At 57.0% G+C, this 15,754-nt stretch overlaps 1 protein-coding gene and 2 long non-coding RNA genes across 10 annotated transcripts in view; 2 read left to right on the forward strand and 1 right to left on the reverse strand.

The window, feature by feature from the left end:
• The first annotated feature begins 665 nt into the window (after window positions 1-665).
• Window positions 666-2,915, forward strand: LOC119871932. Its single transcript, XR_005359999.1, has 2 exons — window positions 666-980; window positions 2,539-2,915. It is a non-coding gene; the product is annotated as an uncharacterized LOC119871932 (long non-coding RNA).
• Window positions 1,109-15,754, reverse strand: part of NECAB2 (N-terminal EF-hand calcium binding protein 2) — a 29,389-nt gene continuing 14,743 nt past the window's right edge. For 3 of the 4 annotated variants that reach the window (XM_038538164.1, XM_038538165.1, XM_038538167.1), the window contains 8 exons: window positions 11,219-11,355; window positions 8,666-8,784; window positions 8,436-8,515; window positions 5,566-5,619; window positions 4,887-4,999; window positions 2,587-2,664; window positions 1,947-2,038; window positions 1,109-1,613 (listed from right to left, as the gene is read on the reverse strand). In XM_038538164.1, the coding sequence (XP_038394092.1) occupies window positions 1,585-1,613; window positions 1,947-2,038; window positions 2,587-2,664; window positions 4,887-4,999; window positions 5,566-5,619; window positions 8,436-8,515; window positions 8,666-8,784; window positions 11,219-11,355 (702 nt within the window). In that variant the 3' untranslated portion in view covers window positions 1,109-1,584. The remainder of the gene's footprint in view (window positions 1,614-1,946; window positions 2,039-2,586; window positions 2,665-4,886; window positions 5,000-5,565; window positions 5,620-8,435; window positions 8,516-8,665; window positions 8,785-11,218; window positions 11,356-15,754) is intronic. The other variant, XM_038538166.1, reaches the window with a different exon arrangement.
• On the forward strand, window positions 6,929-14,049 carry LOC111096016. 5 transcript variants are annotated; one of them, XR_005360003.1, is made up of 4 exons: window positions 6,930-7,910; window positions 8,791-10,780; window positions 11,193-12,804; window positions 13,197-14,049. It is a non-coding gene; the product is annotated as an uncharacterized LOC111096016 (long non-coding RNA). The 5 variants fall into 5 exon arrangements; XR_005360001.1 differs by having other exon boundaries at window positions 6,932-7,910; window positions 8,791-9,111; window positions 10,217-12,804; XR_005360002.1 differs by having other exon boundaries at window positions 6,935-7,910; window positions 8,791-9,111.

Genomic DNA, 15,754 nt, shown 5'->3' on the forward strand with positions numbered 1-15,754 from the left:
GGCTGTGGGGTGCTTGCTGATGCTGTGGGCGGGACCCAGTTACGTGACACTCCCAGGAGCCAGGCAGTTTCTGGTCTTGAAGGGTCTCCTCCTGGCTTTGCAGATGAGGAAATAGGGGTGTGGAGAGGCCGGCTGTGGGGACGTGGACAGCGGGGGCTCGAACCTGCTTTGCAGGCGTCCTGCAAGCCCATGTTGGAAGGCACTGGTGTGGCCTCGGGGGTGGTGGGACCCGAGGTGGGGGGAGAGGCGGCTTCACGGCTGCCAGCAGCCCGAGTTGGTGGGACAGCAGTGACAGCCGTCCTCACATCCCCCGTTCACAGGCTGGCCACTCCGGGCACGTCTGTGGCCCCGGGGCTCCCACCAGGCCTCACCGACCCACTGTTGCCCTGGCCTAGGACCTCTCGGTCTCCGCCTGCATTCTGCCTTAGGACGGGAGCCATGGCTCTTTCCTTGTCCCTTGAGATTTTTGTGTCTGCCTGGCTGCTCAGACAGGGAGGTTAGGGATCCCAGAACAGGACTTGAGCTGATGTTTAGGAATAGCTCACTGACAGGTGTGTGCAGTAAAGGATCAGCTGTGCCCAGAGTGGTCTGGCCTTGTTATCAGCCTGGGTCTCAGCCCTGACCTCCAGAGGGGCTGGAGGCTAAGTCAGCGCTCTGCAGGGCTGTCCCCGCCCCCTCCCCAGGGGAACCTGATCTCCCAGGCTCTGCAGAGCTTCCTGGCTGGTAGTGCTGTATGGGCGGTCTCTCACTTGCATCCCTACTGGGAGCAAGAAGTGAGGGGCCTGGACTCTCCGAGACCCCTGCATGTCTTCCCTTCACAGATTTTAATCTGTACCCTTTTGTTGCCATAACTCATAGCTGAGCGAAATGGCTCTGCTGCATCCTGGGAGTCCTTGTGACATGAGCCAGAGGAGAACTGCTGGAGACTCCCCGAACTTTGTGACGGGCCTGACCTCAGATTTATCAGCTCCGTGGTGCAGGTAAGGAAACAGGCATTGGGGTGATTTGGTCAGGGTTTCATGGCCAACATGGGGCCCCGTGCACAGTGACGGCTTTACTCCTCCAGTCGCCCTCAACTGGAAAGTCCAAAAGAACAACACCGCACGCGGGCGTTCCCAACCAGAGTGTATTGGTGCCTGCCAAGCATGGCACTGGCTACGTGGGCTCTATTGCCATGTGCAGCTGGGCACAGGCCGAGGTTGGGCACTACAGGGTCTTGGCTCCTACCAGGTAGAGGAAAGTTGACCAGGCCTGTGACGCAGGGGCCAGCAAAGGGGCCGGTCCCGGTGAGGCCAGGGCAGGCTGCAGAGGAGGGGTGGTAAGGGGTAGGGGGAGAGGGTCATGCGTGGCCACTGGGCTGGGGGGCCGGGGGGTGGGGTGCTGTCCTCCGGCTCCAGCCGCTCAGACTGCTCTGCCACTAGGGGTGGGGGTCCGGGGAAGGCTGGGGGAAGGGGCTGCTCCTTCATTTCAAACAGGGAAAATACATTCTTATCTGGAAGTAGATTGAAAAGACCACTTGTGTACCAAAGTTTCTAGAAAAGGGGGCGGGGTTGGCAGGTGGCTCCAAAGGCCTCAGGAAGGCGGTCAGTCACGGCCCACGGTACACCAAACAGCTGGAAAGGGGGGAGAGAAGGTGTTGGAAGGTTGGCCCCTTCTCCTGTCCCATAGTGAGGGGCAGGTCGCACACCTCCCCTCTCCTGCTCCCCTGGAGCTCACTCTCCATCCAGCCCCTGCCCCCTGGGGGGGGCCCTCATGCACATGTTAGGGGAAGGGGTGCCCCCAGAGCCCTGTTGGCTGAGGCTCTGCCATTGCCCTGCAAGCTGCTCTGTTGGTTCAAGGTTGGAGGGCTGCCTGAGGTCTCCAGCCCTCTCCCCTCTCCAGGGTATCAGCCCTTGGCCCTTGCCCCCCCATCTCTAGGACCCTCTGCACCCCCAACTTCCATCTACCTGGCACCAAGATCCTGGAGAGGGCCTCAGGCTGACTCAGCGTGTCCACCTTGACATGCCGGAAGGCCTTGCACACGGGGCTCTGCAGATGCCTGCAACCCAAAATATGGAGGGGTATTTCCGGGGATTGGGGGACAGTGGGGGAGCCTCCAGCACTTGGGCTCAGGTAGGGTCCAAATCCTGTAACCCTGGCCCTACTGAACCCCATGCCAGCCACGCTTGGTACTGAGAGCCAAGGAAGCCAGGCCTCAGGCTGACTGCGGGGGCCTTGTTGCTGCAAGGGCAGGTTGGGGTGGGAGGAACAGCCTGGTTCTTGCCTCTCACCGAGTGCTCTTAATCAGAGACCTTTCTGGAGTTTTATCTTCCCGAGGCCTCAGTTTTCAAATAGGAACAGCCTTAGCCTCTACCTCCTGGGCTGGCCTGGAGCCTGGGTTCAGAGCCCAGCAGGTGCGATGGGGGGCGGGGGTCCATCCCTCCACCTGGAGAAACCTGTCTCCAGCTGCATTTAGGGCCCTGAGACCAGCATTCTGTGGGTGGATGCCCCAGGGATGGGGGCTCACTACTCCCCTGCCCTCCCCGTTCTCCTCTCCAGGGAAGGGGCCTGAGGGACGAGGACACCCGCATCCCCAGCCCTGCTCACCTCCTCCACTCCTCCTCCGTCTCCCAGAACTCGTAGACCACGAAGGTGAAGCCATCCGCCAGCCTCAGGGCCGCGATACTGTAAGAGGAGAGGCTCCAGCTGCAGGGGGCCTGGCTGCCCCCTCACGGCGGGTGCCCCCCATGCTCCACCCCACCAGCCTGGCAGGATGTGGGAGGGCCCCAGCACCGGTGCAGGAGTAACCCAGCCGCCTCCCCCAGGGCCAGGCTCCTCAAATGCTCACTGAATTAAAATATCATTTCATTGTAATTCAAACGTTTTACATTCATTAAAAAACCCTACCTGTAAAAATAAAAGCCTTTTTCCTGCTAGGCTCTCCTCCAGAATTATTTTATTTAATCCTTAAGGCACTCTTGTGAGTTGGAGTTGGCCCAACAGCAGCAGGGGGAGGGCCGTGCCCGGGTCAGTGGGTGGGCAGGCCAGGACCCCCTGTCCCCATCACTCCTGCAGGACCTGGGGAAGCACCCGGCTGCCCACCTCCTTGTAACAGGGCTGATCCCACCTGGGCCAGGGGCTGCCTCCCCGAGTGTGGCGGACCTGGCAGGGAGGCGCTAAGCTGCCACCATCTCTAACCCTGTCCTGATCTGGCCCCTGGCTGCTTTCTCACCGCTCTGCAGAGCAGCACCCCCAGCATCCTTCGAGGAGGAGGAGGAGGATCGCTGTCATGGGTGGCATTCCCCGTATAATTACGGGCGATTCCCGCCCTAACCGCCCAGGGTGGAAGCACAGAACCAGGCTACCAATCGTAGCATTAGCTTATTAGGTTCCAGCCTCAAATGACACGTGGGGCTGTGGGGTCGTCACCGAGAGGACAGGGCACACGTGTCACCCTCCGATCAGATGTAACCCTGCACCAGACATGGATGGCAAGGCTTTAGGTCACCGGAGCAATTTGGTTTGTTGGTACTTGGTTACTGGGAGATGAAAGCCACCACGGGGGCTGCATTTGTGTGGCTGGCGACACACTGATTGCTTTTGTGGGGGGAATGCCTCTGGGCAGGCAGGGAGACACGCAAGCGTGGGTTGTAGGGAGGACGCAGTCCTTCTACAAACAGGCAGGGAGCCCCGCTCCACCCGCCTGCGCCCCTCTGCTCCTGACAGCCTTGCCCACGGGGAACACCTCTCCTCCCAGGACTGCTGCACCTGTACGTCAGCACCTTGGCTGCTAGCCTGACTTTAACGTGGCCCAGGAGGCCTGTACAATGCCCCCACCAGCACACCTGGCCTCCTCCTGACCTTCCAGCTCAGTGCACGCACCACCCTCTACAGGGTTTCTGGAGACAAACACTCTCCCGCTCAGCCTTGCCTCCTCCCTCCACTGCAGCCACTGGAGAGGCCGGTCAGCTCTGCTCCAGAACCCACGGCACAGGAAGGCCACCCTGCTCAGTGACTGCGGGGCCTCCCCTGGCCCTGATGCACCCCGGTCCCCACTCAGCCCTCATCACACAGAGGAGAGACCAGGCCACGTCTGCCTTCTGCTCCAGCATCTCCCACACAGTCCCGACCAGCCCCAGTCCGCACCCCTGGTGTCGCCGTCGGGCCACAGCAGGTGCCACACAGGGCACCCCGGCTGCCACTCCAGGTCTCGGCACCAGCTGACCTAGCGGGGACGGCCTTTCCTCCGAGTCAGCAGGTCCAGCCACCCCTCACCCCGGAGCAAACCATCCCTGCAGCCCCTCCAGGACCCTGCTTCATGGCCTCCACAGCACCCCGTTCTCCATCTGCCCCTCTCCCACCTAGAACAGGTGCTCGGCCAGAGCAGCGGCCTGCTTCCCTTCCCAGCCGCATCCCCGGAAGCACACGTGCTTGCGAGCTGGGAGAGAGCAAGCTGGAGCCACAGCCGCTCTCCTGGGGGCGAGACACGGGATGGGCCAGAGCCGGGAGGCCTGGGCCAGCAGCCTTGATGACGGCCACCCGGCAAGTGTGAGGGACTGCTCAGATGTGGCCGTCAGCTCAGCTTTGCCGAGGACCCGGCAGGTGGCAGGGAGCTAAGGGTGGGGCCCCGGGGCGGCCACCCTGAGGGCACGCACTGTCCTACCCCCTGGCCTGAGGCCTTCACGTCCCCTAGGCCACGCTCACCTCCCACAGCCCCAGTGAGGGGGGTCCGGGCAGTGGCCCCACTTTACAGACGAGGATGCTAAAGCCAGGGAGCTGGAGTCATGGCCCTGGTTGCGCAGGGGGCAAAGCCCGGTCCATTGTGGGGTCCCTGGGGTGCGGTTTGCTCTCTGGGGGAGCCCCCCGCCCCTGGCAGAGCTGCGGCCGCTGCCCCTCGGCTCACTCACTGGAAGCAGTTCCTGGCCCCGGCGGTGGCCCGCAGGTACCGGCGCAGGGAGTCCACGAACTCGCCCAGCTGCTCGGGGCACACGGCCATCTCCTGCCGGACCAGCTGCAGGTGCTGTGGGGCCACGGGGTGAGTGAGCTTGGGCGCCCCGGGCCTGGCACCCGCCTCCCCGCCCCCGGGCACAGCCCCACACCCGGCCTCCCCAGGCCTGCCCTCCGAGACCATGGGACAGCTTGGTCAAAACAAAACCAACAACCCCTCACGTGTGCGACACGCCCTTCATCCTGCCACATGCAAGCCGGCTATAAAGAACTAGGGCTTAAGAGCTAAAAGCAGACGGGAGCCCCACCAGGGCCGGCACCCAGCAAGGGTGTTTAAAGAGGCCCTACGGGCATCAGGAGCGGCCGGGCCGTCTGGGCTGACACACAACAAAACCAGTGCCCGGCAAAATCCACTTCTGGGTGGATTTGGTGTCACTGCGCTGGTCACTTTGCTCTGAGCCAAGCTGTTTGTGATCAGAGGACAGCCCTGGGAGGGGCAGGTGGCCAGGTGCCGGGGCTGCATCTCCCCTTGTGGGGTACCCAGGGGAGGGGTGCCAAGGACATCGAGCTGCCTGCATCACGTCCTGGCTCAGGCAGGGATGGGGCCGCAGGGAGCGGCAGAAAGGGAGCAGGCCTCACCATGTTCGTGCCTTCTTCGTCCGCAAGGCGCTGCTGGAGGTCAAACCAAATGGTCTGAAACACCAAGCACAAAGACGTGTTGGGGACAGAGGCCACCTCCCTCAGAGAGGCCTCCAGGACCACCACGACGAGCCTGAAGCCATTAAAGAGCTCCAGCCTCTCCACCCCAAGGTTCCAGGGGCTCTGGGGTCCCCTGGCAGCTAGACAGGGCTCGGTCCACCCTCCACGCACAGTGCTGGCTCCGAGGGGAGCTGGGAAGCCAGGCTGGCAGCCAGACCAGAGGAAGCAGCAGAGATCCAGACCCACTCAGCGGGTGGCCTTGGGACAGGCAGCAATGGGGGCTTGAGTCTTTTTGCCACACTTGTTGGCAAAGGTCCCGAGATTCCCCGACTTACCACCACTCACCCCAAGTCATAACCCCTGGGGCCTTGGAGATCTAATGGTCTGAACAGGGTGGTCTGTATCACTGGCCTCCCACAGGCCTTGCTCCGAACGCTTTACAAGTACATCTTGCTGAACTCTCTAGACTCTCCGAGGTAGGGGCCACCCCACTGTAAGCTCCAAGGAGGCAGGAACCCCGTGTCTAGAACAGAGTACGTGCTGGACACGCTCAAGGTCCCACAGCCGAGGACCTGGGCTCCAAGGGCCACAGCAGCGGGGCTAGAGCTGGAGCCTGTCTTCGAAGCCAGGGCCTCTCCTCCTGACCCACAAATTCATTATTCCTTTTCGACATGGGTACCCCAATAAAGGCCACCTTTGTGTCATCCCTGTCCATCCCTCCACGAGGACAGCCTGTGTCTCTGGCACACAGACCTGAGTCTGTCCTCTCTCGTGTGGAGGCGGCACCCCGGCTGGTTAAGGGAAACAATGGTAACTGCGCATGAGACCCTGTGCAGCTGCCACCACCTGGAAATATCTTCATGTCTGAACACGGGGCCCTGCATGCTCCTTCTGCAGGTACCCATGCGGGCCCTCACGATCTCCACAGCTGCTCCTGCATTAAGTACTGACTTCTCAGAGACTCGGGCTGCAAAGAGCTCTACAGGTGGCCAAGGTGTGCCTGGCAGGGGCAAGTTCCATCCTTTTACAACCTTGGAGGGGGGTTGCCCCCAGAGGCGGGGGCTGCACTGGTTCCGCTGGCTTCTCCCGGCCTGCAGGGCCAAGGGAGGGCGAGGATTTGGGGGCGTGTGGGGGCCCCGTGCAGAGGCACCCAGCCCTGCGCCCATCAGCCCCACCCACCCAGGCACAGCCCCCAGGTGCACGCAGGTGGCACGCGGAGGGCGGGGCCCCTGCCGGCCCCAGATTGGCTCCCGCGGGTGGCCTGGACCAATCAGAGTCTCCAGGACACCCAGGTGCTCTGGGTCTCCAGCCAGCGGTTGTTAAGGCGACGGGAGGCTAAAAATAAGCTTCAAAGAACCTCCCTCCCGAGGCGCTCCACGTTGTTATGACAACCGGGCCTCGGGTCCCAGGCTCCCACGCAGCGGCCGGCTTGCGGAGGGGGGATCCCACCCCGGGCCTACGCCTGCAGGTGACTCACCGCCTCCTGCCTCAGCCTCCCTCTGCACGGGGAGCCCCGCCCCCACGAATCCTCGGAACCCCCCAAGCCCAACCAAAGTACTTTTTGGCCCTTTTGCCAAAGATGTAAAAAACGCAGAGAAGTAGGAGAACCGTAGAGTGGCTGCAACGGCACAGCTCGGAGGTAGCGGCGACCTGGGTCGCGCAGGCTGACAAGTGTATCCGGGAAGCGTCGCTAACAATTGCTCAGGGCAGATGCTCACTGCGCGGCGGGCGCCGGCTGGGCCATGGACACTTGGCTTTCTGGAATCCTCGCAACAACGCCGGGAGGAGAGCTATCCTGAACGTTCCTCGCGGCTAGAGCAGGACTCCGAGGCTCAGAGAGGGGACGTGACTGGCCCAGGGGCACACAGCTAAGTGGCACGGACAGGACAGGATTCAAACAGGCGCGCAGATACCTGCGCCCCTTGGGAAACCTCGAGGCCACCTGTTATCCTGCCCACCAGCGGCCACTGTCACGGGCTGAACTGTTTCCTCTCCAAAGTCCTATGTCGAACCCTATTCCCCGGCACCTGAGAACGTGACTATGTTGGGAAACAGGGCCCCTGAAGAGGTAATTAAGGTGAGGTCACATGGGTGGGCCCTGGTCCAGCATGACCTTTGTCCTCAGGAGGAGAGGAGGACACGGAGGGAGGGCGCAGCAGCGGGAGAAGCCAGCCCCGGGGAAGCGGCCCCGCCCGCAGCCTCACGCAGACTTCCAGGCTCAGCCCCACAGAAGACTCGGCCCCACCTGCCCTACGGGTTCTGGCCCCCAGGGGAGACCAACCAAGGTACCCGGGACCTACTGAGCCCAAACCATCTCTGAAGGTGGGATTCCGTACCACGTTCTGACCCGTGGACGTGCCAAATCAGGAAAGCCACTGGTCACCGGGATGTCTCTACGCTCCCCCAGGACGTTGCCGTCCTTCACCCACCGCCTTTTGGCATCACCTGCCCAGGCCAGACCCACCTTAGAGCAAAGCTGCAGGAAGCCTGGTCCCCCAGTCCCCCTCCCCCTGCTGACTCCTTCCTGCTCCTAGAGATACCCCTCCCAGCTGCCCCCAGCCCAGTGACTGCTCCCCTGCTCCCCCACACCCCTCCCCGGGCAGGTATGAGCGAGGATCGTGTTCCCCCAGTCTTGTTCTGCTTTCCCACATGCCCCCTGGGTGATGTCCTTTCCAGGGCTCCCTGGCCCCTGCCTGGACTCCAGGCCTGACCCTGCACTACCCTGCACTCACCTGGGGCAGGGCGGAGGGGCGGAGGGGCGGAGGGGCGGAGGGGCGGAGGGGCGGAGGGGCGAGGGCCTGCAGGCTTACCTTACTCTCCAGCCGTCCTATCAGCTCTGCCAAGCGGCTGATCTGGGCCTCCAGGCCCTCCTCCTTAGGGTCCAGGATGACTGGGAAAAAGGAACAGAGATGCTGCTGATGGGCAGGGTGAGGCCGGGGCAGGGGAGGGGAGCCCTCAGCCCACCCAGTCCAACCATCAGAGTCCCTGGAAGACCACTGCCCACCACCAGTGCTCCCCACCCCAGGCCACATGCTCTCACCAGATGGAGGACTCTTCCCTGGTTCCACGGCTCCCAGCTTGGGGTTGGGGGGGTGTGGGGAGGCAGCGCTTCCATACCGGGTCTCCACTGTACTGGAGCTGGGTTTGCTGTGGTTCTGTCTGCAGTGTGATGGAGGAAACACACACACATGAGGGAGGCCGCAGGACCTGGCCTCTCTCAACTTTGGCAAACATGACACACTGGCCGTGAGCCGATCTGGCCTCAGTTTACCCGGTGGATCCCCATTCCTGGAAGTGGGCGCAACGGCCTTGGTTTCCTGGAGGAGTAAATGAAGCTCACAGGCAGGTGACCTCACCAAGACCACACAGCTCGCAGGACGGTCGGGATCCGAATTTACTGGCATCTAGGACCGCACAGCCCAGGCTCTGTTTCCCCAGGAGGCCCCATTCCAGGGCTGACACTGAGCCGGGCTCCCGTCCTACCGTGTAAGCGATGCTTCCCCTCCCTGCCTCCCTGGGAGCCATCCGTGTTGGCAGCCCTGTGGGTTGGGGGGAGCCTGGGTCTGTACCCCCTCAAAGGGAGCCCGAAAACACAGTCCAGAGAAGGCATGTAAGAGCACAGAACAATCTGCTCCTGACCGCAGGCAGGCTCTAGAGAGAGGGGCCTAGACTCAGTTCCTGTCCCCATGCACTTGACGCACACACAGGTGCACAGCCCGCACACTCCCGACAAGCACACACAGCTCTCCAAGCACTGTGCCTGGCACAGCAGTGGGGACTCCACCAGTGCTCAGTGAAGGGCCAAATGCCCATGTGCAAAGAGATGTTGGAAAACTCACCACAGACACACAAATACACCCACACACTTCTGTGCACACAGCCATTGCACCCCGTTCCTGGCTCCCCTTCTGCCCTGGTGCATTCTGGGCTTTGTCTCCTATGATCCTGAAAGCTCAGCAAGCCTCTCCTGGGTGCAGCAGGGCCACCCCAAGTCTTTGGGAGGGGGAGGCTGGCGGAGTCTTTGAGGGGTCAATCCTGACGCTCCACGAATTCAGCGTGGCCCTCAGACATGTGTGCAGCAGGAGTCCCACAGGGGCTGCAGGCTTTGGACCAGTGGCTTGTGCCCAGACAGAGTAGCCGGAGGAGGCTGGCAGCCCAGAGACACACGAGCTGAGATTTGGGGCGCTTTGAGGTAGGAGTGCATGTGGAGATGTGGCTCCTCCCCATCGAGGAAGCGCCACTCCCACTGCCAAAGTCCCAAAGGAAAGTCCCAACACGGGATGCGCAGGTGTACGTGCTGACACGGGGTGGAGCCGGCACAGGGCAGGAGACTCGCCACCATCAGGCAGCAGCCTATCTATTCTACAGCAGGAGGAACACATGAACTTTTTAATCAAGATAGTGACCAAAAAACGCAGGAAATCTCTGTGTCAGCCTCCAGAGCGGTGGCTGTTCACCTTGGGGACCCTCAGAATCACAAGGCTGAGCGCGAATGTGGAGTTCTGGGCTCGGCTCCCAGGGACTCCCAACCTGCAGGCATGGCCGAGGCCAGGGATCTGCATTTCCCATTTCCCACATGATTTGCCCACAGATGCTCCAAACAAATCTTGGGAACAGCATCACTGAACAGCCTTTGCAATCCTATCTGGTTGGGACCAGCCCTCAGCAGCCAAGAATCACCTGCTCAAACCCCGACACATCAACCACCCTCACCCTGGCCCCACCGAGCCCCCATCTGGGAATGGCACACCGGGCCCAGCAGTGTAGACGCCTGGCTCTTGTTCCTGTCTATCTCTACCTCTTTGTGTCCCCTCTGCACCAGATGCACTGGCTGTTCTGGAAAGAAGGGCAGAGAGGGGTTTGTCTCAACTTGGGACAGAGCAAAAGTGAGGGGGACCAGGGGCTGGCCTGGAGGGAGAACTGCTCCTCTCTGGACCCCAGGCTGGCCTTCCCAACACACATGCTTTTCCTTGGCTTTGACACACAAACAAGGCCCTCGGTCACTTAATTCACTTTGCTTCTCTTCAATCCTGCAGAGAGAGTCAGGATTTGGTGCTACTCTTTCTTCCAGGCCTCTCTTGGCTTCCCCAGTCTCTCCTCCTAACAGATGGAGGGAGGCCAGGCCCCGGGCTTCTGCGACTGTCTGCAACCACAGGTGCTTGGTTTTATAGCTACTTCATTTATGGCACATGGAAACCTCTCCACTTGTGGTAACCACGTAGCTTCCTAAACTGATTTCCAGCTTTCAAAAATAAGGCAAATAATAGAATAGTCTTAGGCAAACAATAACGTGAGTGGTACAATTGATGAGTCTAGGGAACAGTCTTAACTCGACGTGTGTACACGGTGCACGCAGGTTATGCACACACACCCGGCATCATTCTGCACATATGCCGTCTCATTCAACCCACAGTCACTGAAGAGGTAGGTGTATAATGGTCCCCACTTCAGAGCTGGGGACAAAGAGGCACAGAGAGGTGTAGCCCCTTGCCCAAGGTCCCCAGCCCCCAAGCACACAAATGGTCCCTGGAAGCAGGCTGCTGTGTGCATATGTGACATGTCCCCAGGTGACACTGTGGTCCCAGTGACGCACCGGATCTGGCTGGTCTGCTCTTCAATGGCCTCCACTGCACTCTCCACAGAGCTCAGCAGCGACTGGATCTGATTGGCCGTCTCCTTCAGAAGAAAGCGTGTCACAAACTGGTCCACGTGGCTCCCGCCCTCGTACACCTGTGGAGGGGAGGGAAGGGAAGGGCCCAGTTGGGAAAGGGGTCAGAGAAAGGATTTAGGTGTGGGGTCTGGCATAGAGCTGGGTGTGCACTTGGGGTCGGTGTCTCTGCCTCACAGGATGAAACAGGGACCCCGGCACCTCTTGCATCTTGGACACTGTAGGGCTCCTGCACCAGGGTGGGGGCTATGGATTAAGAGATGGAGGCTGGAGCCCTGGCTTCACCACATACTAGCTCCTGACCTCTGCGACCATGAGAGGAGTCACTCTAGTGTCTATCTTACAAGGTCACACAGATGACTGGATGACAAAACGTAGAGAAAATGCTCAATGTGGGGTACCTAGGGGGCTCAGTCAGTGAAGCATCTGCCTTTGGCTCAGGTCATGATCTGAGATCATGTGTCCTGAGATCAAGTCCCGCCTCGGGCTGTTTAGTGGGGAGTCTGCTTCTCCCTCTCCCCTTGCTCCTCCCTGTTGCTCATGCTGTGTCAAATAAATAAATAAATCTTAAAAAAATAAAATGCCCAACGTAGTACCTGTCATAGCAAATAATGAATTGTAACTGCTATGATAAAGATGACGACAATGATGATGATATGGATGATGTCACCATCCATGTTGATACTAGTGATGATGATGATGACGATTGATGGTGATGAGGAGGATGGTGGGGATGAACATGACAACAGCAGATGATGATAATGGTTGTGGTGGTTATGAAGGTGATGACAATGACTATGATGGTGACAATGAAGACAATGACACCGATAATTATGGTGATGGTGGTGATGGCAGTGGTGATGATGATAGTGGCAGTGATGGTGATGAAGTTGTGGTCGTGATGAAGATGATGGCAGTGACGATGATGGTGATGATAGTGGCAGTGATAGTAAGGATAGTGATGGTGATGAAGATGACAACAGTGATGATGGCAGTGATGAGGACAGTGATGTGGTGGTGAAGACGATGCTGGTGGGGGTGGTGGTGATAAGCAAGCTCATTGGTGGTGATGTTCCTGATGTTCTTGTTGACAGGGATGAAGTATGACACAACCCTGTTCCCCTCCTTCCTCCAAGAAGGATCCCTTGGGCTCCTGACCCTTCATGATGCAACTCAGAGAAATGAAAGACTCAAAAGCAACCAGAGAGGTTCAACTGGCTCCTCTCCAGAGAATGCCGGAGACTTGGTCTCAGAAGGAGGGAGTCAGTGGAGAACCTGGGATGGACTGAGAGAGGAGATTCAGAGGCCACGAGGAGAGAAACTGTGGGGGAAAGAAGGAGGAAGAGAGTTTCCACAGACCTCGCTCTGTGTTGTGAGAATCTCCCCTTCTGTCAAGAGTCTGCGACAAAGACATTTCTCAAGGCTTTAGGATCCAGCTGAGATTCCCTTGGCTTCGGAAGGCTTTCAGGGGCACTGAGAAGGTTCTGACTTGGCCAGGCCACACAAGGACGGTAAGGATCCAATGGCACTGTGTTGGGGATGCTGGACCCCAAAACCCTGTGCAGCTCTCCCACCTCCTCTGCCAAGACCCCACCCTCCCGAGCCAGCTGCCCAGGCTCTGGCAAGGCCAGGGAAAACCGGGCTTTCAAGGAAAGCAAATTAAGCCATCCATCACTCTGACTGGGAATTAATTAGCAATGAGTGTACAAAGGAACCACCACCAGAGACAGAGAGGGAAACAGAGGTAGGGGTGGGAGAAGCAGGCACACACACAGGGAGATGTGTGAGGGGGATGTCCCATGCCAACGCTGGAGACAGGCCCCAACACACAGTGAATCTGTGGCAGAAGGTAGATGAGGTTCTGGTCACCTAATGCATTTCAATTACTGATTATCCTCCCTAGCAAACGGCTGAAACCGTAGTCAATCCAGGGATCAATGGGCCCTGGACAAATGAATGGCCAACAAGAACAAGAAGCTATGGTCTGGTAAGAAATTTAAATGCAAAGAGAAAGCCTGCTAAAAGCCAGCGGGCAGAAAAATGAGTTGAAGTAAGTGTATTAGAAGCAGCCAGACCAGTGGCTGAGGTTGCAAAGATCCACGAGTGTAACTGCTTAGCTGAATTCCAAAAAGACAAGTTATTTTCAAAGGAATGAACACGCAGCTTTCACAGATTTCTCCTCCACCATGATCGATGCCTAAGCCAAGAGACAAACTCCACAGACTCCAGAGGGAAAGGATCCGATCTGGGAATTCTGTACCCAGCGGACACACGGCTCATCTGCATGAGGACAGGGACACACTCAGAAATCTGCAAACCTCGGGGCACCTGGGTGGCTCACTCAGTTAAGTGTCTGCCTTTGGCTTGGGTCATGATCCCAGGCTCCTGCTCAGTGGGGAGCCTGCTTCTCCCTCTCCAATAAATAAAATCTTAAAAAAGGAAAGAAATCTGCAATTCTTTGAAATGCTCCCAGATGAGCACCTTTTCAGCAAACAAAGCCGAGAATTCCCCTAAAAATCTAGGGTGGAGTCAAAGGACTCTTGGGACGCCCAGGTGGCTCAGCGGTTGAGTGTCTGCCTTTGGCTCAGGGCGTGATCCTGGAGTCCCGGGATCAGGTCCCAAATCAGGCTCTCTGCGTGGAGCCTGCTTTTCCCTCTGCCTGTGTCTCTCATAAGTAAATAGATTAAATCTTAAAAAAAGAAAAAAAAAACAATAAAACTCTTGATTAGGGAAGTTGTGAAAAGAAGTAGCAGTGATCACTCAAATTAAATTTCACATTATAGGGCAGCTCTGGTGGCTCAGTGGTTTAGCGCCGCCTTCAGCCCAGGGCGTGATCCTGGAGACCTGGGATCGAGTCCCACGTCGGGCTCCCTGCATGGAGCCTGCTTCTCCCTCTGCCTGTGTCTCTGCCTCTCTCTCTCTGTGTGTGTCTCTCTCATGAATAAATAAAATCTTTTAAAAAAATTTCACGTTATAGAGATTAGGAAATGAAAACATTAATCAATAATAGGTTAATTTTAATCACATTGGATTATGTTAATAAAGAGGGTAAAAGTATGGAAAAAACATCTGGAAATCTCTTATTTCCTTTAATTGCACAAAAGGAAGTGTTTTTTACTAGCTAGGTATAAAAGCAGGATTCAGAGCACTCCTGCCCGTCTTAGAAGTCGCCAGTGAAACGAAAGCTACAATATTTACCATAGAAATCACAATCAATACTATTAAGAAAGCTGACCTTCCAAAGGTAAAACATCAAGGGGACAAAGGAAGCACACAAGATGGGAAGCCTAGAGGATAACAGCTGTCCTGCCGGAGCAGACAGACAGATGACAACAATAAAGACAAGCAGACAGCAGCCTGAGTCCCTCCTGGAAACACACACTCCCAGATCTGACGCAACCAGATCCAAACGGAGGCGCCTCGAAACCAAAACAGCACCAGAAGATTCACAAAGAAAGGTTTGTGCAAAAATCCTGCCACCACATTTGGTCAAATGAATGGGACAAGCTGCAATATTGCTCAAAGACGGGATTTAGAGGCCACAATATCGCACAAGATAAGAAGGGTCAGAACAGGATGGGGAAATCTTGCAGAGCAAGGGCAGGATGTTACCGAACTCTCATGGGATGAGAGACAGCAAAGTGCTATAAACACGGCGATGGGGATTCGGATGGACACAGCCACTTCACACAGCACTTTCGCTTCAGATCAAGAGCCTTGCACGGCTCACATTCTCTGACCCAGTAATTCCACTTTTGATCATCTATCCTGAAGGAATCACGCACATGTGCATAAAGGCTTATGTCCCCAGGTTAGTGTAGTATTCCTAGCAGCCGAAACCTGGTAATAATCTATTATGCCCCAAACAGAAGAAGAGCAAATACATTTAAATATGAATATTTTAAAAGATGCTTCTGGACAGCTTTAATAACCCAGGGAAAGTGTTAAAATATTAGGTGGGAGAAAAGCAAAAAAATAAGTTTTTGTACAGGAATGATATTAAGCATATTAAACACACTTGGGAACAAAAGGCTCAGAGGCAATGAAAACATAAGGTAGCATGTTATCAGTGGTGAGGACCAGTGGAAGTTAGAAATGATTCAAAACTCTTCATACTTTTCTCTATTTCCTAAATTTTGCAAATTGACCATTTATATATTAAAAACACAGCAAAAGTCCATATGTATCAAACAACATGACCAAAAAAATTAGTAAAGGAAAACATTAAAAATAGAGAGATTAAATACTTTAGTGTGACAAAATAGCTCATTGCTGTGCCCTAATAAATTAATAATCAACAGGGATGGAAAGCACATTGTCAGGAAAGTGTGAAAGTGTTTAAAATGGCCAAGAAAGATTACTGGGTCTCCTGTCTGGTACACCCTCTGGGCTCACAGAATCTTCCTTGTTTTGGAGCTACTTTTAAAACTCTGCAAAATGTAGAATAATGATGATATTGCA

This window comes from Canis lupus, chromosome 5, assembly GCF_011100685.1.
Source record: "Canis lupus familiaris isolate Mischka breed German Shepherd chromosome 5, alternate assembly UU_Cfam_GSD_1.0, whole genome shotgun sequence".
Classification (NCBI taxonomy): Eukaryota; Metazoa; Chordata; class Mammalia; order Carnivora; family Canidae; genus Canis; species Canis lupus.